Source organism: Meriones unguiculatus, chromosome 3 (assembly GCF_030254825.1).
Source record: "Meriones unguiculatus strain TT.TT164.6M chromosome 3, Bangor_MerUng_6.1, whole genome shotgun sequence".
NCBI lineage: Eukaryota > Metazoa > Chordata > Mammalia > Rodentia > Muridae > Meriones > Meriones unguiculatus.
Genome location: NC_083351.1, coordinates 52,389,669 through 52,415,430, shown reverse-complemented (window position 1 = coordinate 52,415,430; position 25,762 = coordinate 52,389,669). Strand labels below are relative to the sequence as shown.

The 25,762-nt window shown below is 44.3% G+C and overlaps 1 protein-coding gene across 2 annotated transcripts in view; it reads left to right on the top strand.

Moving 5' to 3' along the window:
• The window catches only part of Chn2 (chimerin 2), a 267,306-nt gene that overhangs the window by 227,643 nt on the left and 13,901 nt on the right, over positions 1–25,762 (top strand). For both annotated transcript variants that reach the window (XM_021647954.2, XM_060379985.1), the window contains exon 7: positions 12,645–12,722. In XM_021647954.2, the coding sequence (XP_021503629.1) occupies positions 12,645–12,722 (78 nt within the window). The remainder of the gene's footprint in view (positions 1–12,644; positions 12,723–25,762) is intronic.

Sequence of the window (25,762 nt, the reverse complement as noted above, 5' to 3'; positions counted from 1 at the left end):
AGACAGGAACTCAAATAAGGCAGGAACCTGGAGGCAGGAACCAATGCAGAGGCCACAGCAGAGTGCTGCTTATTGCTCTGCACTCTGTGACTTGCTCAGCCTGCTTCCTTACACACTCCAAGACCAACTGCCCAGGGCTCCCACTAACCACGATGGGCTGGGCCCTCCCTCATCAATCACTAAGAAATGCCCTCCACAGATTTCCCTACATGACAAAGCTGGTGAGACCATTTCCTCAAAGTTCTTTCTTCCCAAACGACTCTAACTTATGTCAAGTTGTCAAAAATCTTGGCAGCACAGTGTCCAAGTTCTTCTGGAGCACAGCCTGGCATGGAGTACCACGGGTGATACACCCTGCCTGGAACTGACATCACTAAAAGGCTGTCATCTGTGGCAATAAACCTCATCTGCTAGCCCTGAATGACCCATTATTTCAGAGACAAGATGGTAACACCCATATCCACCCTCCGCAGGGTCACCCAGGTATACATGGAAGACCAATGTCCAACTTCTGGTATGTGTACTGTTTGGGAAAAGCAGGACTTTTAGCTAAGCCTAATCAGAATACATAACTCTGCACAGCCATTGCTGTGTTGGAGGCATCCAACTGTGTTCTCTATTTTGATGGATACAACCATCCTGACATTAAGCATAGAGTCTCCCACACGTTATTTATTAATTATGGGCACAGGTGAATCTGGGAAACACTGATAGGTTGAATACAGTGCTATAATATGTAACCCTGCAAGACTGGGATGTGTGTGGAATGTTCAAACTTTGTCACAGAATGACTTGAAATAACTCGGTATTTTAAGGAAAATAAATGTGATGCCTTTTTGTGGAGTCTAGAAGTTGGCCAGTCAGCAAAGTACTTTCCACAGACATATGATATATATATATATGTATATATACATATATATATACATATATATACACATATATATGGTATCATGCCATATATATATATATCATGATACCATATATATGTATATATGTTTACATATATATATGTATACATATATATATATGGTGAAGAGCAATAGAGGAAGACACACAGCATTGACTTCAGGCCTCTAGGAACATGTACCTACACACACACACACACACACACACACACACACACACAGACTCCAAGGAAGCATTGAGGTAGCACAAAGAACAAGGAGTGTGGTCTCCATCCAACACTCAGACACATGTGTGAGAAAGGAGGCTGAGGGAGGAGGCTGAGCTCAGCCAGAGGTTCAGAGGCCATTCTGCTGCTTCAGGCCTCCACCTGATTCAGAACAGTGCGTTGCTCTTCCCTGACGCAGCACTGGGTAGGGCCCAGGTCCAGGCCAGCAGCCCTGCTGCCATCCTGAGGGCCCTAGAAGTCGTAATAGCTGCCCCAACCCTTGTTTTCCTAAATTTGCATCCTAAAGCATCTTGCCTCTTTTCCTTCTGATGCCACACTACTTCAGGATGGAGCCTGCTTTGGAGCACTGTGTAGCACTTACGTTCTTCATACAACTTCACACTCAGCCAGCAAATGCCTGTGAGGAACTAGCACAGGTGATTAACACACAGGATCTTTCTTAATTCTCTAGTGATTTGATCAAATTAAAGTGACCATGTGTTTAGGAATGACAAAGGGTCATAAGGGAATTTTTTTTTTTAATATCATGTGAAGTAAAGGTATTTTTAGTTGGAAAACACCTTCCTAAGACTTTGAAAATATCACCTGCATGTCGTGAAAGTTAGTTTATTCTTTACATATGTGTGCACGTGCTCACGTGCGTGCTATGGCATGGAAGTGAAGGTTAAAGGGCAACCTTGGATGTACTCCCTGGCTTGCTACCTTGTCTGAGATAGGCTCTCACTTTTTTTTTTTTTTTTTTTTTTTTTTTTTTTGTCATTCATTACTATGTAGTTCAGGGTAGCTGGCCTTCAAGGTTTGGGGAATTCTCTTCTCCCTACCTCTAGTTCCGTGGGAGCGCTGGGATTCCAGGTGTGTGCTGCCACAGCTGGCTTTGTGCGGGTTGTGGGGACTCGTCCACAGGTCCTGAAGCTTGCAGAGCAGGCTCTTCTCCCGCCAGTCTCTGAGTATCTCCCTGCCCTCATGACCTCTGATCTTGCTTGTTATTTCTCTGTATCTCTGAGGGCTTCCTAACACGTCATCTGCCGTGTTTACGGCCTGTTTACTTGTCCAACCCTCTCACTTCTTCACTTGCCCAACCCTGTGCTTGATAAACAACAGCTACTTTAGGAAGATTTGCTAAAGAAGTGAAGAAACAGACAAGATATATACACACACACACAATGTCCAAGAATAAGTTCCTTGCCTTAAAAAAGAACCAAGGTCAAATTACTTGTAGTCCTTTCAGAAGGAAGTCTTTCCCTGGAAGAGACAGCCTTGCCTATTGGTGTGACCTGTGCTCTTCGCAGAGCAGCCATGGCCATCCCCATGCCTAGGGTCATACCTGTAGTTGTGCTCTTGCTCATGCCCATGGCCACGGCCATAACATCACCACATGCTGACTCCCTTGGGTTAAAAACAGAACATGGCCACAGACTTGGTGTTGGGCTGGCCTTACCAAATGGTAGAATCTGAAAATCCTAGTCTCCACCCACTACCGAGGCCAGAAGTAAGCCGTGACTCTGTGTGGAATGCACAAGTCCCTATGCGCCGTTCAGAATACTGACTTCTCTCTACTGGGCAAGTCTGAGCAGCACAGCTGGGAATGCCATCAAAGGCTGTTTTGTTTGGGTGATTGTTCGCTGTACAAAGCACAGTAGGGATTGGGAGATGTTTTTATTTGTGACAAAATGAAGAACTATTTAACAAGCGTCTCTGTCATTTGAATCTGAGACTGTTCACACACAATAGCCAGTGGGTTACCTTGATTTGTTTTTTTTTTTCCCTTTAGACAAAGGCAGGCATACTCTACCTGCAGAGCAGAGAACATGCTTTATTAAGCACCCAAAGCTCTGCCAGAAGCATTCTGCAATGGTCCTCTGAAAACTGCCACTCTTTAGCCACACACACACACACACACACACACAAAGCAATTTAGTAAATGTAAGGGTTCCAGCAGAAATTTAGCTGGCTCAGCTAAGTGACAGTGACAGGGAGGGAGTAAGAGTCAAGGAATACACCTGGGTTCTGATACAATCAGGTGTCATAAGCCAGAAACTGCGTTTTGTAATAAAACCCATAAGGCAATCAATCATTTGATATGGCCAGAGGTGAGGAGTCACATGACAACCTAAGAACACAAAGCAGGCGAGACAAATATGGACCAAGAGAAGGGCAGAAAGCACAGGGAAAACAGCAGCTGGGCCCTCGCTGCCAACTGCCCCCCCCCCCGACTGCATATGGTTTGCTTGCATTTTGCCTTTCGCATCATAATCCCTAAAGGATTACGACAGACACTTAAGGAGCTCCAACTCAGCGCTCCCTTTCCTTGCAAATAACCTTGTTGTACTTCAAATAGGTTCATCTCTCCAGAAATTTGCCTAACATCGTTAAAGGTCTCCTTTAAGGACACGCTCTGATGTTAAGCTCATTGCTCTCCACCCAGCTGATCCTACTGAACTGTAGGAGCTGTGGAGCGTACCCTAGTGCTTTGTCCACAGCATGGAGTATCCTTGTTCCCACATCAAAGTGTCCAAGAAACATCAGTTGTTAGCTGAAAGTGCTGACACAGGTCTCCATAAAACCATCTATCTGGACAGGTCGTATGGGAGAGACATCGTTGACAGCCTGTACCAGCAATCAGACCACCATAGGTTCTGCTGAGATTCTCTGCTTCGTTGGGAGCCTGCATGGCCCTTCAGTGTCCGGTGAATGCTTCGCTGAACAGAGTGGAGCAAGCTCTAGGAGGGGTATTGAGACCCTTCCTTGGTGCTCTGGTGTTTCTCCTTGATCCTAGAAGACAATCCGGGTGGCACCTGGGCGTGTGCCACCAGAGCTGAGGCCTTTCTACCTGGGCCCGGAAGCCACAGGTCTGGAAGTCAGCAGCAGCTCCCAGTCAGATATGAAACCAGATGCTTAGATGGATGCAGTGGAACTGGCATTGCTGAGCTTGAGCTAGGGTGCAGGTGGGGAGGGTGCAGGGGCATGCCGGTCTCCCAGCTCTTTCCCAGTGTGGGGATGAGCCCACAGTCTAATGACTCGTTGACTTGGTTGTCTCCCTCCTCTTTCAGACCCAGAATCCACAAGTGAAAGAGCAAGCAAACACTCCAGGCAGTACTTAGGAAGAACGGGAAGGTTTGTTTTGCAGCAGGAGAGAATGCTCAGTGTCCCTAGGATCAAACAGTCTGGATTAGTAGTATTTGATGAAAGAAAAAAACACACTTCTGCTTCTTAGTAATCTGGGCTTGTTTCATTCAGCGTTTCTGGGTTTTCAATTGTCCAATGGGGACCTAACTTTAAAACATCACAGCAAAAACCATCTTGGAGATCCCCAACTCTGCATATACATAGAAGCCCTCATAGCTTCAGGACGTTATATGCATTATATACAGAAATAGCACATAGTAAGCATATATTGGTATAGCCACTGAAGAGCGTGAAAAGTGAAAAGTGTGAAAGGGTGCTCTACAGAGAGCAAAAACAAAGGTACCTCAGGTGCTTCAGTCTAGATCTTTCCTCCTGGAATGAATAACTGCAGCACACTTCTTGGATCTGGGAAGCTGTGATATCTCTCTGAAACTATGACAGAGTGCTTAAGATGAAAAAAAATAATTGGTGCACATGGTTGCTGAGGTTTTGGTCTCTGGTTACTCGGCTCTATTGTTTCTAGGCCTGTACTGAGGCAGGATAGCATCGTGAGAAAGGGCGTGGCAGAGAAAAGCTGCTCACAGGGGAGTCAGGATGCAAAGAGAGAAGGAAGAAGCCAGGTCCTAATATCCTCTTCAAGGGCACAACTCGGGAGACCCAACCCTCTGCCTCTAACACTTCTTGGTGGTGCAGTAGGCCTTCAACATGCTCAGTCACAGCCACAGGTGTTAAGGTTATCTTTATAAAACTGTTTGTTCCTTAGTTCTCATAGCCTGGCTATCACACAAATAATTGAGACTTTTATATTTGTTTAATACTAAGCTTCACAACACAATGAAGGAGCAGTTATTATTCCATTCTTAGACCTCTAAGCTAATCTGGTTTCCTACCAGTGTACATCCCAGCAGTACTTGCACTTTGTAGCTTTCCCTGCTCCAGCTGCTCTCTCCTGATGTTTCCCTAGACATCTGCCCAAGGCTGAATTCCCCTCCTCCCCTGGCTGGCAGGAAGTCCAGCCCTATTCTCTGTCCTGCTCAGTGATTGTCTATAAGCTGCTTTATTGACATACCAGGGGACAACTGGGGAGAAGTGTTTACGCGTTGAGACATGAGATTCTCAGAACAGGGACTGCAACCAGATAGAAGGAGTACAGAAATCAGTATTTTAATTACACAATAACTTCATGCCTACAGACAGGATTATGGGTTAGAACTTTGAGGACATTGGCTACTTACCCAGGCCTTAACTTCCTAGACATGTGTGTTGTGAAGCCATAGTATACAGAGGAAAAGAGAGCACCCTGACTCTTTATAGACTCAGAAGCCATCTTGATTCAAAGTGATGAAAAGAAAAGCACTGATGAAAAGTGAGCGCATTCATTTTTTTCACAAAATATGGCTCTCTTAAGGACCAAGCCAAGGCCTGCAGTGTGCTGGAATAGAATCCACAGATGGAACCACAAGTTGTTTTCAAGTTACAGTTTTAAGTATTGAAAAAGTTTATTCTATAAAGCTCTTAGGCCTGGCAGTGGTGGCATATGCCTTTAATCCCAGCACTTGGGAGGCAGAGGCAAGTGGATCTTTATAAGTTTGAAGCCAGCCTGGTCTAGAGTGAGTTCCAGGACAACCAAGCCTACACAGAGAAACCCTTTCTCAGAAAATAAATAATAATAATAATAATAATAATAATAATAATAATAATGTCAGTAGATTGCTCATGGGACTCCAGCAATTTCCATGGGAAAGCTCATCAGGGTTCCTAAGGACAGACTTCAGAGCATTACAACCTTCTCACCTACATAGAATAATAACATCAACTCTACCTTGCTCATAAGGAGAAAGACATCAAGATTAGACAGATGACAGTCAATAGATGATAGATAGATAGATAGATAGATAGATAGATAGATAGACAGATAGATCTATATTTATACTTACAAGATATAGAGTGACATTAATCAAGCCACAAACCTACCTAGTCTTGTTCCTAGGGCTCGTGACTCTGGGCCTGTCCTACACACAGCAACTCCGCACCCATTTCCAATGCTTCCTTTTGTAATGACAGCAACTGGACAGTCCAATCCAGAAGAAATTCCAAAGATCACAGCCCCTGGATTTTGTATCAGTGTTTGAAAGTGATAGTAATAAACCTCTGTAGTGGTCTCCTCACCTCCAGGGAGTTTGTAGCTGTGAACATTCATTAGTTTTGGCAAAATGCAGAGTGAGTAGCTGTTTGGTGCCAAGTGACATGACATGGGTTTTAATTGTGATGGGAAATATGCACAGTGCCTGAGCTCATAAAGTCATGTGGCATGGCGTGGGGGCTCCTAGTTTCAAACCTGCACTGCTAAGTGTATCGCTATCAGTCCTCCAGGTAACAGCAGGGAAGTGGTGAGAGGAAAGGCTGGGAAGGTGGCAGGGGCCAGCCCACACCTTAGGAGGCTATGGTATGGATTTTTGCTTTTATCTTAAGAGATGATAGAGATTTTTACATTTCACACAGGGTGGTGAGATGGGCGGCATACATAGAAACATGATTTGGTATTTAGAAGATACTGATTCCTTTGGGCAGGAAACATTTCTTCAAGAGCAAATTGTACATTCGTTCTTTCATATTTTCCAATAATCTGTGTAAGTTGAAGCACTTGAGGTGCATGTGAGTGAGAACTCTCAATTGTAGAAGAGCATTACTTTTTGACGAGAGATGGCTTAAGGCACCAGGTTCTGTCTCCAGAAGGCCTGGGTGTGGTTTTTCTGAGCCTGGAGCGGTGGCAGGAGCTAGCCTCTTTTCTCAGTGGTTCTTACTATCAGACATGACCACAGGCTGAGTGAACCTCAGAAGTCAGGGGTCCCAGGGGCAGCAGCGCTAGCACCTCCTGGGGGAAAGTTAGGGATGCAGATTCTCAGGCCTGGCATTATACAAACTGAGCCAGAAAGCATGAGGCTGGCGAGCAGAGTGTCTTGCCCAATCTCCCAGGGAACTCCATAGCTTTCTGACACCCGTGAGTTTCAGACAGGAGACTGTGGACCTGGATCTGTTTCTGGATCTAGTTCAGTAGCTCTGTGGTGAGGAGCCACAGACCCTGGGTCCCTTCTCCCTAAGAAAACAAGGTTTTAGAATGAAAACCAAGTGTAGTTCAGATACAAAGAGCCTACCATATATCCACATGACTTATCTCTCATATAGTTTCTTAAATAATCGTTCTTTAACAGAACTAAGCTATCATTTTAGAAAATGCAAAAAAAAATAAATAGAAGAAAATAGAGACCTGTGACATCTGGGGATACTATTGCTTCTGTTCCAAAGTTCGGGGTGAGGGCAAGTATTTTGGTCTATTTCACTTACAAAGTGAATACGTCTGTATCTGGTTGAACAGACTGCTCCTCTACTAATAGTATGGGGAGGTAAACTGTCTCACACTGAGGTCACACTGATGACTTTGGTTACTGTTTATGTAGTAGACCATTACACGCTTAAACCGTCATTTATTACCCCTTTCCCTAGATTGAATGTTTTAGCCTTTTCTCATTTTTCATTATTATTGCTTTGGTTAATCTCTTTCTGTTTCTATATCTCTATCTCTTTCTCTCTCCCTCTCTCTCTTGTTTCTGCCTCTACACACACACACACACACACACACACACACACACACACACACACTTATATCTATTTAAATCTTTGTCTTCAGAGCTGCCTAAAAGAATGCTAGAAATAGAATTACTGGCTCCATTCAGGCCTTTAATAAGTCATCAGTTATTTTTCCCCAGACATATTCTAATTGCTACAAACACCAGTAAGAAACTAGAGATCTAGCCTTGTGGCTCCCTGGCCAGCATGGGTAATACTGAGCTTCATTTCCTATACTGCTGTGAGGCAGCAAAAGCAGCAGTATTAGGCTACTGATTGTAGACAGGATGTCGCTTGAGCTGAAAACACCTAAGGGAGACTCAAACAGAAGGCAGAGAAGTGTTAGGGCCCAGGGGTACAGACATTAGGACTGGAGTCAAGGGACTGACAGTGACACTCTTCAACAAACCTCTTCAAAATGTGTCACTGGGGCACACTTGGGGTCTGTAGGAAAATAATCACTGCCTTAGAAATCTGAAGGTAAGGCTCTGGTCATGGCTGCCGGAAGCTGAGAGGTAGTTGTGTCAGGAGTGGGTGGGGAAGCAGCTAGTGAGCTCATGGACTTCTAAGGTCCCCTCTTCCTCCGTGATGCTGGGTACCCCAAATGGCCGTTTCCCACATCTTTTCAGCTACTGACTCATCTTCTCTTCATCTTCATCTGAGAACATCCCATTGTTTTCTTGTTACTGAACACCTTCCTGGATGCAAGATCCTGGAGGTAGAGAACACAGAGAGACTCTAAAGATAAGATTCTAATCCTCATTATAAGAGGAGAAAGAGAGTGGAAAGTAGTGAGTTTATTCGCCATGTGTTCGTAGACATACCTACTTGCCTGTGGTATCTTTAGTAGAAGCTTCCTGTAAGAGAACCAAAGCCCCTCCATAAGCTTGTTTACCTATTTTAAAGTGGGCAAATGTTACATGTATTTAATACAATAAAAAAAATAAAACTTGTTCTTTGGTGGAAGGGGAAGCCTAGATCTCCTTAGATATTTCAATAGACTGCCCACCTGCCAGATATGGGGCCTTGGGCAAGGTATTGAAACTCATAGTTCGTATGTCCTCGTCTGTAGAACAGAAGGAATGAGAACAGTACTGCATTGTAGGCTTATAAGTCTTTAGTGAATAGAAACGTGGACCGTATCTGTCATCGTACTTAGCATGTAGGAAGCACACTTAAATGTCTATGGTGTTAAGCCAGGCCAGCCCCACGGGAGGCAGGTCCCCCGATCTTTAGTGATCCCAATGGAGTTTCTACAGGCGTCTAGTGAGGGGAGAGAGCGCAAGAGGTGCTGCCAGACAGCTTACAACATATGGTGCAACTCCACGACAAAGGCTGAGCTGGCCCAAGTGTCAGCGGCCTAGGGAGGGTGCCAGGTTCAAATTGGACATGCAGAGAAATGGATAGGTGAGAATAGGTCGGATGGAGATTTCTGACAACATCCAGTGTGTGTGAGGTCAGTGAGCAATGCTGTGGAGGGCGTACAGAGCTTGAGAGGCTTCCCTGGAGATGCTCAGATCAAGAGCCCCCATGGAAGGTGTTTCCTGGGGCATCACCAAGCCATGATTGTAGCCATTTTTCTGTAGTGAGAGGGTGACTCAGGGTCACCGCTGAAGCTGTCATTCTCCTGGGGAGCTAACACTCTGTCCCTGTAAAGAGGACTCATTGAAGGACAGTGTGTGGTTCCTGCCTGGGGCTGAATGCATCTTGTGTTTGGGTAAATGCTCTGGAAAAGAAGTCACTGTCATGAATAGAAATTTTAAAATGCTGGTTATAAGTAATGACACGCAGGCAAGAAAAGAAGACCTAATCTTGTATTCAGCTGTCAGTACACCACAAGGAGGAGGTGCTCATCTACCCACTTGCCATACAAAGGGTTATTTAGTCTGATTCTCGAATGGTATAACCATACACTTTGCCTAGCACATACTGTAGAACTGGTGCTTGCATCTGTGTTCATTTACTAGCAATGAAGGTTTAAAGAAACATCTTTCTCCTTGGCCTCCAAGCTTTTACCTTTAAGCTAAAACTGGAAACACTTGTAAGGTATACCAAACCTCCATTCAGCCCCCTCAGAGACAGCTGAACATCAGGACCTGGTCAGGGAAAGGAGCTATTAGGAGGGAGCAGCCTTGGGCAGTCCTGGTCCTTAGAAGCTGGAGTGTAGGGGTAGTGATGATCTTAGAATGAAAGTGAGATCCCACCTCTTGTGAGACACCATTGTTCGCCTTTCTCTAGACTTCTGGCTCCTCCATGTGCTAGGGCTTTATCTGCTATAGCAAAGAATTCCATTAGAGACTTGCAGGGGGAACCAAAATTGACCCAGGCCTTTCCTGAGTTCTTTGTATAATGGAGAGTCAGAGCTTTCATTTATTCTGCTAATACAAGAAAGTGCAATGAAGAATCATAACTTCAGAGGGCAAATGCTCCTCCAGTGGAAAATTTAAGAATGTTTTCCTGGCAAAGGTGGCATTTAAGTTAGAATTTGATGTTGGGGTGTTAAGTGGTGCAGTGTTGTAGAAAATGTTTATTAATATCTACTATTAATTCATAAATTATCATGGTGATTATTATTTAACCCACTGCCATATCAATGAAAGACACAAACACTTCCTAGATTTTTAATATGCTTTAAACTCTGGGGCTGGGCAGAAATAAACCCCCTAACCTACCTTGTTACCTCCCAGCTCCACATATTTTTAATCCCATCCATAATTCCCACAGAATGAAACATGTGTTTCATTTGGGCTGCTTCTCTCCATCACCAATCCTCAGAGCAATCTCCTCCAAGCCATGTGGTTCTTCCTTACACTAACCTATGGTAACTCTTTCTCTTCCTCTCCTCTCCTGTCTCTCTCCACCTCCTCCTCCTCCTCCTCCTCCTCCTCCCCTTCTTCTCTCTCTCTCTCTCTCTCTCTCTCTCTCTCTCTCTCTCTCTCCCCACCCTCCCATGATCCTCCTGTCCTCCAAGTCCTTGAACTTTAGCTCCACCTACCTCTCTTCTGCCCTGCCCAGGTGTAGGCATTTATTGGCCAGTTAGGAATAATTTGGAGGCAAGCTTACACAGCATCATTTTGGTATACATCAGGGTTTGCTTGTAGAACAGTAAGAATCTCGGCAGGCGGGCGGGGGGGGACTAGCAATTAATTAAATATAAAACACCAGAACATGCTATTACAGTGCATTAATACTCTAAGGGAGAGAACAAGCTACTACATGGAGAAACTGAATATGCCAGAAAAAAATATTTTCTAGGACCTGGGATGGGAATTGGGGGAGAGATAAGATGAGCTGGATATTGAGAGAGAGAGAGAGCAGTGAAAGCGCAAATGTTGGCACATGCTTCATCGTGGAGACTTGGGACAATTTCTGAACACAGAGAAGGGGAGACAGGGAGTGCGCACAGCTGTGCTGATCACAGTGACTGAGAGGGTTGACATTTAAGGTGGCAAGACTGATGGGAAGAAGCAGAGCTAAGAATTTTGAGATAAGAGTATTTTAGGACTTGGATGGAGAATATGGCAGCAGAGGGCAGTATCCCAGAGCTCAGGGGCTGCAAACAGATGTTTCCCACTCTCATCTTGATTCTGCTGCTGATACAAGATGTGTCCTCCGGCAAATTATGTTACCTCAGTATTTTGGTCACGGACCAAAAGCCGTGACCCCAAAGGAGACCATCCAGTGTTTTTAAGGGCAAAGGGGGCATTAAGATGGGCTAGGGGCGCTAACAAAATGTCTGTCTGAGATGCTTTGTTTTAAAGAAAACCAACAGTAACGGTTGGGCTTTAGTTAAGAGGATTTAGTTAAGTTGTGGGATTTGGGGGAGGTAGTGAGGGATGATGGAAAATGGAAGAATTCTGCAGCAAGGCAGCCTGCTTCATGCCTCCTGACCCTCTCACCTCGGAGCTTGCTGAGCCCACAACCGAATGCTTTGCACTTCTCCCATAAACTGCCTGAGCTCAGACTGTTGCCGTTCCATAAAGGTATAACAATAAAGATAAGGTTTTTAAGTATGGGATTTTTTTTTAATAGATGTGACTTTATCCCTTTAAGATTAAAGAATCATCTGGGTTTAAAGGTTTACTCTGCTGGAGGTCAGCCCAGTATGAGGTTCAGAGATCTAGAATAATTGGATACAGCTTTGACTTTGAACTTTGAACAATGAGCCTGTGTGTGTGTGTGTGTGTGTCTATGTGTGTCTGTGTGTCTATGTGTGTGTGTGTGTATGTGTGTGTGTGTCTGTGTCTGTGTGTCTGTATCTGTGTGTCTGTCTCTGTGTTCGTGCACACATGGCTGCCTTCCTTGATCCCCTGTGCTGACTAGATAGTCTTGGGGTTGCTACGTATGAATGTGTGCTATTGTTCCAGGCACATGCCAGCCTTAAGAAACAGCACAGAGCAGGCCCATCCCTATTGAGCCAGAGCCCCCTCCATCACTCAAACAGTCCCTTCCAGGTCACATGCCTCAGGCCTCTCCAGACAGAGCACAGCTGCCTCAAATCTGCTGCCTAACATTAGCTGCAGTCCCCAAACTCTGCTGGCTCCCGAGAGCTTCCACGGGGGAAACGCAGAATTGCTGAGATCCAAGCACTATGCTCGCTCAGGAATTGTGGCTGGAAAAGGAGAGAAAATGTGCTGTAGCTCGGAAGTCCAAGCCTGCCAGGAAGCGCCAGGAGCTGCTAGCCATTGCTTTCGGGGTAAAGGTGGGATTCAAAAATGGCTTTCTTTGGTCTCCTCTCAAGCTCTTTGCCTGTTCGCAGATCTCCTCACTGGTCCGAAGAGCTGCCCTCACACACAACGACAACCACTTCAACTATGAGAAGACACACAACTTCAAGGTAAGGGTCTGCACCCTTTCTGTGCCCTGAGGAGGAGTAGGGGTGGGGGTCGGGGTAGGAGAGGTTCCTTGATGAATTCCATCTGGTCTCTGGTCAGAAAGCCAGAAGACAGCAAATTCCTTTGTTTTCCACATAACCCCACTGCCTTGTGTCAAACTGGAGGCTGGAAAAAGCAGCTGGCTACGAGCTGCTGCCTTTAATACCTGCATGTGTACTGACTTGGTTCCGGGGAACCGGGCCCACTTCCTCTTCATCCTTCCAGCCCAGTCCGTGGCATTTAGAAGTGCTCTGTACAAAACCTAGCAGTACTTTTCCACCCAGAAGCGGTATCACTGCTGTCTATGAGACAGTGCAAACAATTGTCCAGTTCCTGTTTGCTGTTTTGTCTTTTGTTTTCGGTGGTTCTAAGGAGCTTGTTTCTGTATAGACAGCTGCAGATGTTGTGAGGATATAACGGCCAGCTTGTGTGTGTGCTTTGGGGCCAGGGGCACCTCGCAGCCTGGCCAAGCTTAAGCCCTGCTTTCCAGACTAAACAACAAGATAGGGAGACCTGGTAGGAGTTTGAAGTGGTTTTTCCCATATACTATCTTCATTTTAGACCAACTGTGGATGCAAGCTGCCACCAGAAAATTGGGGCTTGTTTGGTTTTCCCTGCTGTTTTCCCAAAGATATACATGCATCTATTCATTTTCATCCGTGTTGGTCTGTTCTGTCTCACTGCTTCTGGTTTTGGAAATCATGCAGCTCAGGCCTCTGCCTGCCACCCTTCAAGGAAAGAATGGAAGCCTTTGGATTTAGTGATGGGCTGGAGAGCTGTGTTCTTGGGTTCTCTGCCATCTTAATCTTTCTCCTATTACTGAATAGTGAAAGGTCTGGTCTGGAGCATGAAATGTCTACATTTATTTCCTCCTTATGGTTTTCTGTTTTAACCCCTGTGATCTTTCCTTTCCTTAAGACTATGTTTTTCTGACTTTTGGCAGAAACCCCTGGTTTAGGCATCCTGTGGATGCACTCCCAGGCATGACAGGATGAGTCTTGCTGGACTTGCAAACCTCTTTCCTTCCTCTCTAAAATCCCATTGATCTTGCTCTAAGATGCAGTATGATTACATTAGTATAGCTTTGTGGTGGATATACCCCATGAACTAAAAACCTACATTTGTGTATGTAGGTGATCAGCATTTTCAAAACCAGTGCCAGTTTGTTTGAACTTAGACTTCTGAATGGGAAATTAATTTTAAGGCGCTTTGAAAAGGGTGATTGAGTCTTCTTATTTCCTAACTTTGCTCCCAAGAAAAGAATAAACCACTCATGTGCCATAGAGAGAGTTTAAAACAAAGCAAAATAAAAACAAACAAACAAAAAAATATTTATCTTGTCCCGGGCTTATCCATGGGACAGATGAGAACATGCCTCTCCTGGGCTCAGACATCTTTGAAACCTGGCAGGCCACGGAGTGGTTGCAGCAGTTGATTGTGGCTTTCATTTGTACTATCCCTGCCTCTGCCTTTCGGAATGAGTGGCTAGAGCCGGAGGAGGCATTCGCTGGGTTGTTACTTATTCCTTCTAGCCTAGGTCCCTCACCCTCTTCTTACTCCCAAGCAACTACAAGCCAGAAACTTAGCATGATATTTTAGGAAAACATTCTAAAAACTGGTTCATGTCCTAAATACAGCCGTGAGACTTGTAGGAATAACTCACTAACTGAAGAAAACAGGCTTTTACCGAGAGCCCCACTAGCTGCTTGTAATTTGTATTTCATACCTTAATTTTATGTCTCCTTTTTATTTATGTTGACTTCTAAAGGGTTCTATTCTGGAGCTTTCTTGATTTGTTCTTAGAAGATATTATTTATTCTATGTCATGGTGTTAGTGTTGAATAACAAGAATGCATAATCGTGTTTTTTGTACTTATCAGCAAATAGCTTTCATTTGTGCCTGACTGGACTATTACCTGAGTTAGGAATCTTTCAGCAGAGACTGTTGCCTCACCTGCAAGCAAGCCTCCTTTCCCAGTCAGGTCTGTTCTTGGGGTGTGGGCTGTGGTGGTGGTGATCTTCATCCATGCTGTACTCGGGAACTTCTTTATGGGGAATGAACAGAAACTCTAAACACTACACAACACTGGGAGAGTGCCCTTCTGGGGTGTCCCACAAATCAGCATACCTCACACCTGCCTTTCAAACACCACTGCCTAGAGATAAAAGGAAAAAAAAAAATCAGCCATTGCAAATACTTTCGGAGTTTTGCCTCACTTCATGCAAGAACTATGTATTTTTGCTAATGATGTTCTGGCTTATTCAAAGCTGGGGTTTTCTAGGGTTCCTTGCACCTGCTACACTCAGACAGTGGTGAAATTAAGACTCCACTACAAATGAAAATTGTCTATAGAGGAATAGAAAAAGCTTCCACTCTGTTGTCTGGCTCTCTTCTGTAGATGGAATAGTCTCTTCAGTAAACCTGTGGCTGAAACTCTCCAGGTGAGCAACCCCCCAAGCTCCAGCAGCCTGCATCCCTGTCTGTCATGTCATCAGCACATGGCAGGGCAGCTGAAGATAAACACTCACGACCACTCCACGATCTCTGGCAATGGGCTTCAATCTCCTCAAGTATAAGATAGGAGAATTGCAGGGTTTAAAGAATACATGTCAATCAGCAGTTAGCTCTTCTGCTATTGCTATGCCCACTGATTTCTTCACCGTGAGCGCATTTAAAAAAAAAACAAAACAAAACAAAAAGACACAATCTGTCACTTCTCTGTGCCTTGAGTTCCACTCATTTGATGTACACTGCTACTATTGCTTCATTATTGGTCCTCGTGTGTCTCTCACTTCTCTCTGTTTCTGAGTTTGGTTTTCTCTGTGTGTGTGTATTTATTTTATTCCATGTCTTCACTTCTGCAGGCTTTATTTTCTTCTCCGTGTTTTCTTCCTCTCTTGTTAAAGATGTGTAACAGAAAATGAATTGAAGCTTAATGGTGCTATTTCTTTAAATGTATTTTTACCGTGTACCTGGATGGCCCCTCATTTGTTTAAAAAGCAGATGAAGAATTAGCATTTTGAGGCCTGGATTCCTGTGTATTTTCCCAGTTTTCAAAAGCTTGTAGCATATGTGAGGACTCTAGTAAGTTCCTGCCTCTGCCATAACAACCTCAAACTTGGTAACTTAAAACAACAAAAGTCATTTTCTCACAGTTCTAGATGCCAGAGTCTACAGCCAAGTTGTGGCACTGACTCCTGGAGATTCTTCATGCCCTCGCCTGTCTGTCCATGTGGCTGGAAGTCCTTGGGGTTCCATTGACTCACACTCTTGCCTCCATGTTTGTATCACCATTTTATGTATCCTTGTAGGTTTTCTTTAAGGTCACCAGTCACTGGGTGTGGGGCTATTCTAGGCCTGCACAATCTCTTCCTAATTTGTATCCTATGAGCCTTTATTTATATATTCTAATTTATATATCCTTTCTAATTTATATATCCTAAGGGCCTAAGATTTTATTTCCTAAGGGCCACATGTTCAGTTTCCAAGGGTTAGTGTTCAATCATATCTCAAGACATAGTTCAGCCCATTCCAAGGATGCCACTGACATTTTCAGGAGCCTTGAAGTGGGAAGGACCTCTTCCTTGTCCTGAGGGTACATCTGTATCCTCCACACATGAGCTTAAGCCTGCCATTTTTATAGAGGCTTTTAGGCCATGGAACGAAATCCTTAGATGATAACTAGTATCTACTAAGTACCAGCCCCTAATGCAGGCACCACTGCTAAAGGCTCATGGTTACCAATTTCATATCTTTTAGGGCTGTTGTTATTTTATTTTTTCCTATTGGTACTTCGTTGGTCTGATAGAAAGTGGAGAAATTTTCTGGTCACTGTATTAAGCATGTCATCATGGATAAAAGACACAGTCAGGACGCAGAGGACCTCAGTGCAGCTGGATGACCTTCCATTTGGAGCGTTGCATCAGAAGTGTCTATTTGCTCTAGTTTGTTTCTATAGAGAATGTGTACGTTATCACTAAGGATATGACATGGCTATTAGTTGACATTAAAACATGTGGGTAGGCAGATCTGGCTGCACAGTAGGTGTGACCGTCTGTAAAACAAAAATGTAAGGCACCATGTTAAAATAGTAGTGGGAATGTCAAGACAGGACACTGCTGTCCTGTCTTGCCATTAGCCAAGATGGCCTGTGACCACTGTGCCATTTCAGAGCCAGGAATGTCCCTTAGCAATATTTGCAAGGAAATGTGGTTCGTCTCTAGCATACTCCCAGCACTGTTGTTTCTCTCGCTTCATTGCTCCTATCTGTTGTGTAACTCCACTGATTCCCCTCTCAGTCATCACTAATCAATAGATCCTGGCTCTTCCTCCACTCCATTTTTCCAGGGAGTCTTTCTGCTGCTAGGACACAGGTTATATTGTGTTTGAAAAAAATCATTCAGTTTCTGATGAACTTACATAGGAAGTTATCTTAGTTCTCTATGATTAACTAAGACTTACTGCTCTACAGATAGGACATGTATTGGTCAACTTTTCATCACTATGACAAAATACCTGAAATAAACCCACTTAAAAAGATGAAAGGTTATTATTATTATTATTATTATTATCATCATCATCATCATCATCATCATCATCATTTTAGCACATGGTTTTAGAGATTTTATCGTATGGTCTCTTGCTTCTGTAGTTTCTGGGGCCTGTAATAAGACAGAACACGGCAGATCAAATTGCATGTTAGAGAAAGGATGCTCACCTCCTGGCAGCCAGGAAGCAAACACGGAAAAGGACTGCATCCCTCTGTCCCCTCAAGGATACACTCCCCAAGGTCTAGCTTCTTCCAATGAGGAAAATTTCTCCTCATAAAGTCTTTACCACCTCCCATAGTCCATAGCCAGACCTTCAACACACGAGTTTCAGGGGGATATTTAAGATCCAAACTGTAATGTGCTTAGCATGAAAGGAGCTTGTTTGTTTGTGACAGTGGTGACTTAGTTAATCCAGTTGTTCTACTTCAAACAGATTCCTTTGGACTTGGTTGCATGCCAACTGCATCTAAAACAGTTGTTTTCAATCTGTGAGTCTCAACCCCTTTGGGGATTGAAAGGCTTTTTCACAGGGCTCACCTAAGACCACCAGAAAACAGAGATATTTACATTACAGTTTACAACAGTAGCAAAATTACAGTTATGAAATAGCAACAACACGAATTGTATGGTTGGGGGTGGTCACCACAACATGAGGAACTGTGTTAAAGGGATGTGGCATCAGGAAGGTTGAGAACCACTGCTCTAGAGGAACTGTGTTCACAGCAGGAATTCCTGTCATGCATGAAACAAGTTCTAGAGAAGGGTCTCTCATACACAGGTGAACCTTCATGCCAAGGCAGGATGCAGACTTTGTCTCCCATCTAGCAGCTCTGCATGTGCATATCAGGACGCCATCACCACTGCCCAGGCAAATCCTCTTCAGAGCAGCAGAGCCCAGGAGAGAGACCGTGCTCTGATGCCAACCCCACCCTGGTGCCCGTAGTATGCCACACCATGACATGGCTCAACCACACAGCCTCCCAGTGTCAGGTACCAGCACGGAGTCTGACCCGATCAAGTACTTAACTGTTCTTAATTTTTTATGGACTTTGTCTGGATCCGAAGAACACGGAATTCAAAAGGACTATTCTAAATGACTAAATGCCCGATTCTGGCACTTTCCACCCAGAGAAATGAGCCTTTTGTGTTTTGTTTGGGACAAGAGAGTGAGCGCCAGTGGTTACGATTCATGCTAGGGGACTCCTTTTGAAACTTCCCAGAAAAGGGAGCCGTTCAGCCATTTCTATGCCTTTCCTCTGCCAGTACAGACTACAGGCTGGCTGTGTGCCAGGTGCCAGGAGTGCGGAGGGAGAAGTGAGTGCACTCTTCTGCCAAGGGCTTCACAGCCAGGACACTTTTGACCACAGAGGGGACATTTGGCAATGTCTAGAGATGGGGTTTTCATTACACCGAAGTGGACCAATAACATCCAGAGAGGCCAGGACAGCCCCCATAGCCCAACTTAGTCATCTCTCTATCTATAGCATGGAGGAGAGACCATGCTGCCTGCATGGGGATGAGGAGTGGACAGGGTGGGCGGTGGCAAAGGTTTCTGCTACCCAAACAATCACCAGGTCTGCTCCTGCATGGCTCCTGAGAGCAGGTAGGATCCAGCATTTTCAGGGTGGTGTGGCTTTAGACTTCAGGAAGAAGTAAATCTAAACCAGAGGGGAAATGAGCACAAGAATGTCTCAGTTCAAGGAGAAGGCGTAAGAAAGGCTTCGTGGCCAGCGATATCTTAGGACACAGCCCCCTCTTCTCTATGATATAGCTCCACTACCAAAGGTGCAGCTGCTGGCGCCTGCTCCTGCATCTTGACCAGCTGCTAACCTACCATCCTCCTCTCTGTCCCTGCTTCAGTGTTTTGGTATAAATTACTTAAGCTCTGCCTTGGCACCTTTGCTAAGGAGGGTCTGAGGGACTCCCTTGGCCAGGGAACCCCAAATCTGCTGGGATGACAAGCGTGAAGCCGAGCCCTTGCTTACAGTTTGCCATAAGCAGCATTGTCAATAAGGCCTGTCGTAAGCTTGCCCCAGCTGGGCCTGGGAACCACATCTTTAATCCTGTTCTGAATGCCCAGGCAAATGACTCTAGGGATTGTTGGCACCTCCACTGGAGCCTGTCTCAGCACAGGGCTCTCTCATAGTGCCTGTGCCGCAGGCTTCACTGAGGGAGCAGAAAGTGTCTGTGTTACAGATGGTGGAGCTCCCTTCTACTATCTCCTTACATCCGAGAAGGTTCACCTCAAGGTCAGAATTTCATCTGCTCCTGCTGGAAGGGAAAGCCCAGAGTTCAATCTAATTTCTCACATGAGTTCATTGTCACATGATTGTGAGAAATGCCCTAATCCTCCACAGAAACCTGGAGGCCTCCACTGTGCTGCTGGCCTTCTGGACAACTGAGGCTGATTTGCTCCCCCTCCCACAGTGAACCTTGGACTTCCAAAACCCAGACACTTGAGTCTTGCCAAATGCAAGCCACTGTTTTGTGCACATTAAACAGCCTAGGATGTAGCTTTAGTCTTGTGGTTCTTTTCCAAGTAAAGTGAAAGAACAAAGCTCTTGTTTTTAATATGAATGATAGAACTGATAAGCTGAAGCAAATGGTTTTGTTCTGTATCATGGAACTCAACCGAGGTTGATTGCCCCCCACCAGGAAGCACTTGGCAATGTCTGCTAACATTTGTGATCCATCCCTTGAGGGATACTGTAAGACTCTGGTATGTAGACAGCCAGGGATGCTAGGGGTGGTTGTGGGGAGGGGGAAATCCCTGTAATGCCCAAGACAGTCCCCTCCACAACCAAGAATTTCCTAGCCCAGAAATGTTAACAAGGTGAGAAATCCTGATATGAACTGATAAGAAGAAATTAAAAACCCCTCACCACATCTTAAATAGCATCTGCTTACAGCTGGATTCTAGGCAAGCTGATTCTATGTTCGGGTGATATCTACACTGGCCCCTCAAAACATTTACTTCAAAACCACTGGAGAGACCTGCCTTCCAGATTCAGCAAATATGAGACAATAACATCCCATTCATCTTGAGAGGGCCAAGTGGGGATGCCTGCTGTCTGCCTGTGCCTTTCTTGACAACTCTTCTTCCTCTTTGTTTTTATTCAGTGCCCATTCCTGGACCATTTGTCAAATGTATCTTATCTCTGGTAATACCATCTTGTTGTTTGTTGTGGTTTTTAAATTCCAGGCAGACCATGCCCAGTATAATAGTCTTGGACAAACATTCTTCCTGTCTGGAGTATTTTCTTCCTGTCTGTCTGGGGTATTTTAGTTACTGCCCTCAAGTTTACAAAATGTTCTTTCTCTTTAAAAGATATTTTTGAAAATCAATACTGTCAGAGACTAGAAAGGACTGATTGGTGACTTTTTTAAGTTGTGGGGTCTTTCACTGAGATGGCAGATGGCACCAACCCCAAACAGCATGACTCAGAGCACACCTTCAACATATGCTGGCATCCGTTCTCTCCTCGGGTTCCAAAAGAAAACAGAATAACACACCAGCCACAAAAATAAACAGTGGCCCATCCTCAAAAGGAAATTGGGCAGTGGGCCTAAGATAATGTTTGTCTAACTCACATTCCCCCTCGTTCGGATTTTGTTTTACTTGTGTGGGACTGGGCAGAGACAGAAAGTCACTTTTTCCTTGTGGGATCTACCTGCATTTGTTTGGACTCCTGTTAGGAAGGGCCAGGGCGATAAGCACTGTTTGCAATTCTGATGGGCTGGGTGGCTTTGTCAACGGCAGGCAGACGTGAAGCTTTCAACTGTGTGCTCAGCAGCCCCTCGTTTCTGGAAGTGCTTGGTAGTCGGGTCCTGATCTCTGTGCAATAAACACCGAGACTGCTTTCGTAGGCGCTCAATCTTGCATTTTGACTTTTGTCCCAGCAAGGTTCCAGATACATTGGATAAGCTTCAGTTTGCTTTGGATCGTCCCTCTCTTTACATCCCTCACAGGATGTTTCAACACCCAAGCCCATCCCTAGGCCTCCCATCATGCTGCCTCATCTTGGAATATTGTCATACACTCCCCAGTCAACAGCAGTGTTCCCTCCCACTCACTGCTCCAGTCTGGTGAACTCTTATCTGTCTGTCAAAACCCTGCACACTCACTTTCCTCTTCTTTCTTGCAATAATTTGTCATTCTCTCCATTATCCTGGCTTGGAATGTCTTACATGTCCAAGTACATCACCTGACAACACAGTCATTTTTGTTGCCTATTTATGCTTATAGATGACAAGGTCCTTGGTTACAATGTACGTTTGCTTCTCTGACGTCTCTCAACTTTGTATATACAATGATAGGGCCAGCGATCTGCATGTAAACTAAATAAACACCGAAATGATGAGGCAGTGGGAAGGTCACAGGTGAATGTGATAGGATGCCTTTCTTCGCTCACTCTGTCATCCCTCACCCCGGCACTAAATGAGCAGCATGCCATTCTAAGCTACACCCGTCACTGCTGTGTGCCAAAACTTGTACACAGTATACTGCAGGTGATGTTACTTCTTTTGATTTGCTCATATTATAGTTAGCAGTCGGCTTTTGCAAATGCTGTGTGTGTGTGTGTGTGTGTGTGTGTGTGTGTGTGCTTTAAAGTGTGTCCCCTTTCCTATAATAGCATCTACTTAACAGTTTTATTTGGTGGAATTATAGTGGTGGAATTGTCAGCGTTTCCCATGTTTACTTTAAATTTTTGAAATTTTGTTATCATGTACATGTAAGCTCAAAGTAGTTATACCTTTCTGGTAAAATTTACTAAAGGCTGTTTTTATTACTTGACAGGCAAAATAAGGTATATCTGATTTATTGAATTTACCTGGCTAGCTAACATTTGCAAGGCACATCTTTTTGGTTCCAGTATTTCTCTGGCATTGTTTTTTGAGAGTGTTTATTGTAAATACTTGTTAAATTCCACCTGCAAATCTGTTTTTCCTTTGAGTATGGTCATTAGAGAACTATAAAAGTTTACACATGCTCACTGGTTTATTGCTTTTTCTCTTTTCTTGCTCTTTACTGGCTTGATCAAATCTGTGTTGTTTTTTTTCCTTGTGTGTATTTTTCCTAATTTACAGATTCTATACCTTTTTTCTATGTATGCAAAAAAAAAAATCAGTATGTCTCTAAGTACTTAAAACATTTTTCAGTGAATGAATAGCTCTACTCATACCCCACAACAGTAAGAATCATGAAATGCCTCAACTCCCTCCTACAGTCAATCCTTTCTCACCTTATTCCTGAATCACTAAAATTAGTCCTTTTAGTGTTAATGTTTTATGCAGATAGATCTGAGTCACATTTTCTTTTTCATAGTCATTACTGCATCTTGGCTAATACTTCTTTCTCTGGTTTCTGTTACTCATGGAAGCATATCCTTTAATTCTTTGCATGGAGATCAAAAATGCTTATTGTCTATCAGAAAATATCTTTTTACCCTTCTCTGTAATTAAGTGGGTATGAAACTTAGGCTCATGGTGTGATGGAATTAGTCTATGATCCGTAATCTCATTTCTTCTAAAGAAAAAATCTGTCTTCACCCTAATTGCTATCCTTTTCCAGGTAAGTGGTTTTGCTGTTGCTACATTTTCAGGTCTCAGGTCTGAGCAGCATTGCTGTTATCCATGTTGAGATTGATGGGTTTTTTTTATTAAATTTTTATATTAATTATAGTTTATTCACTTTGTATCTCAGCTATAGCCCTCTCCCTCATTCCCTCCCAATCCTACCCTCCTCCCTCATCTCCTCCCATGCCCCTCTTCAAGTCTACTGATAGGGGAGGTCCTCCTCCCCTTCCATCTGACCCTAGCTTATCAGGTCTCATGAGGACTGGCTGCATTGTCCTACTCTGTGGCCTGGCAAGGCTGCTCTGCCCCCTTCCCCCCGCCCCGAAGTGGGTGGTCAAAGAGCCAGCCACTGAGTTCATGTCAGAGACAGTCCCTGTTCCCCTTACTAGGGAACCCACTTGGATACTGAAAGATAGATAGTTTTTATTTGTTTTACTTTTCTTTTTTGTTTTGTTTTTGGTTTGGTTTTTTGAGACAGTGTTTCTTTGTGTAGCCTTGGCTGTCCTGGACTCACTTTTGTAGACCAGGCTGGCCTCAAACTCACAGAGAACCTCTTGCCTCTGAATGCTGGGATTACAAATGTATGCCACTGCACCCGGCTTTTCATTTCTCTTAAATCTGATGTTTTTGTGCCTTTTACTAATTCTAGAAACTGTTATTCTTATCTTTCAGTATTGCATCCATCCGTTCCCAATGTCCCACCTTCTCTCAGCCTCTCAGGTTCATCATGCCTTGGCATGTACTTCCCTGTTCTACATCTGCAGTGACTTGCGACATCAATCCTATTGACAGTTCCACATGCCCTAGGTGTCTTCCACCTTTAAAAACATTGTCTCTTGAGCTCACAGTTTTCTTGTACTATCCTCTCCACTGAGTGGCATCTTAGCCACTTCCTGTAGTGGCTATGTGGTACTTTCTGTAGTGGCTATGTGGTACTTCCTATAGTATTGGGAACTAGAACTAAAGCCCTGTGAGTGCTAAACAAGCATATGCTACTGAGCTACGTCCTGGGACATCTTTTGCTTTTCATACATTAGTTCTTGCCATGCTTTTGGGGGATATTATCATTTTCTTTATTCCTGAGAAATTTATACAGGCATGAAATGACCATATAAACCCCTCACTGAGGAATATTGACAGCTTATAACTAGTGGGAGTAAGAGAATCATTATTTTTTAAGTGTGGCCACTGGTAGATTTCCCATACTCCATGGATGGTTCTGTCCCATGCACACATGGACAGAACTGGATGTAGGGGGGAGTTCTTTTTGCTTTTTAGATATGGCCTTGCTGTTGCCCAGATAAGCCTTAAACTTTCAGTTCTTTTTTGTCAGCTCCCACGAGCCACCAGGCCTGGCTAGCCAAGCACCTTCAAGTATTTTCCTTATTTCCCATTTGTTCTTCAGTTCAGATTGAATCCTTAAATCTGGGTTTAGTCTCCAAAGAGCCTGTTCCTGACAAGATCTCCAATGACTTCCCTGTGCCTAAGTCGACACCCCAGTAGGGCATCTTAACCAGCATTCAACACAGTGACTCACCTCTTCCCCAAAAGTCTTCACCTGATGGCTTCAGAAATGCTTTGCTCTCTTAGTCTTAAGTCGTGGAGAATGGAGGCCCAGACACGTGCTCTCTCTTTTTGCTTTCTGCGCTCTATCCCTGGTACTTTTTTTAGCCTGTTTTCCCAATTTAAAACACCCCATCTATTCAAGGATGGCCACATGCATACATACAACCCCCACTCCTCTAAGCCACCGACTTCATGTGACTTCCTGCTTGAACTAACACTTTGGCATCAGAGCATTACTTTTAGCCTGCTCTAAGCTGATCCCTAAACTTCTCCTCATGAGAGTATCTTCAAGTGTTATCACCATCTACTTGGTTCCTAAGAGGGAAACCAGGGATCATTCATAACACACACACTCTCTATGTGTGTCAAGTTGTGTGTGTGTCGTGTGTGTCTCTGTCTCTCTAAGACCCAGTGCATTCTACTGTCAGGTTGTATAAATTCTGTCTTCAAAGTATACCTTAATGCAGGAGGCCCCTAAGGCCTCTCCTGTCAGCATCCTGCTTTTAGCCTATATCATCCCTCAACTACTCTCTCACCCACGTTCAACACTGGTTCAGAATAATCCTCCAGGAATGCTTTGTTGAGCCTAATCCAAATCTGTCTCACAAAGTCTGAGGCATCCCCATGGCTTTCCTTTTTCTATCTTCCCCATCATCTCCCATTCCTCTCCATTCTAGCCAATCAGTCTAGAGTAGCCTAGTCAACACCAAGCTCTTACTTATTCCTACAAAGTCTCTATAATTCCTTCTACTCAGACTGTTCCTTGCCCTTCCTCTAGACAACCAGCTATTCTTCACCTCGGAGCTACCTGCCAGGACCACTCCTCCCCAACCTCCTATTCTGGCTGAAGTAGCAGCCCCACTTTTCTTCTGTAGTCCCTTTCACTTTTCTTCTTTCTTATACATTATTTTGCCTTATGGTGCAATTTCAGTAGTATATTAATAATCAACTTTACTGCTAAAATTAACTGGCACCTTTCGCACTTTTCTAGTAAAGCATTAATGGTTGTTGGATTCAGCCCTTGGTAGCTCATTTTCCTCAAGAGCTCTTTTAGTCTGCATTTCTGTTTCAGTGGGCCTAAAAATGAATCGTGGCATTTGGGCCTCTGAAAATGCAAGTGCCTCTTGGATTCTCCTCATTCCTACAAGGAGTGCTTTGTCATGGGTTAGGATCATACCCAAACAGAGCACTTCTTCATTTAGCTTCCAAGATCAGATGAAGTTGGGAATGTTCAGGGTGATATGGCCATAGCCACACTTCCCCACCATTTTCCAAAACAGAAACAATGTACTGGGCAACTGGATGAGCT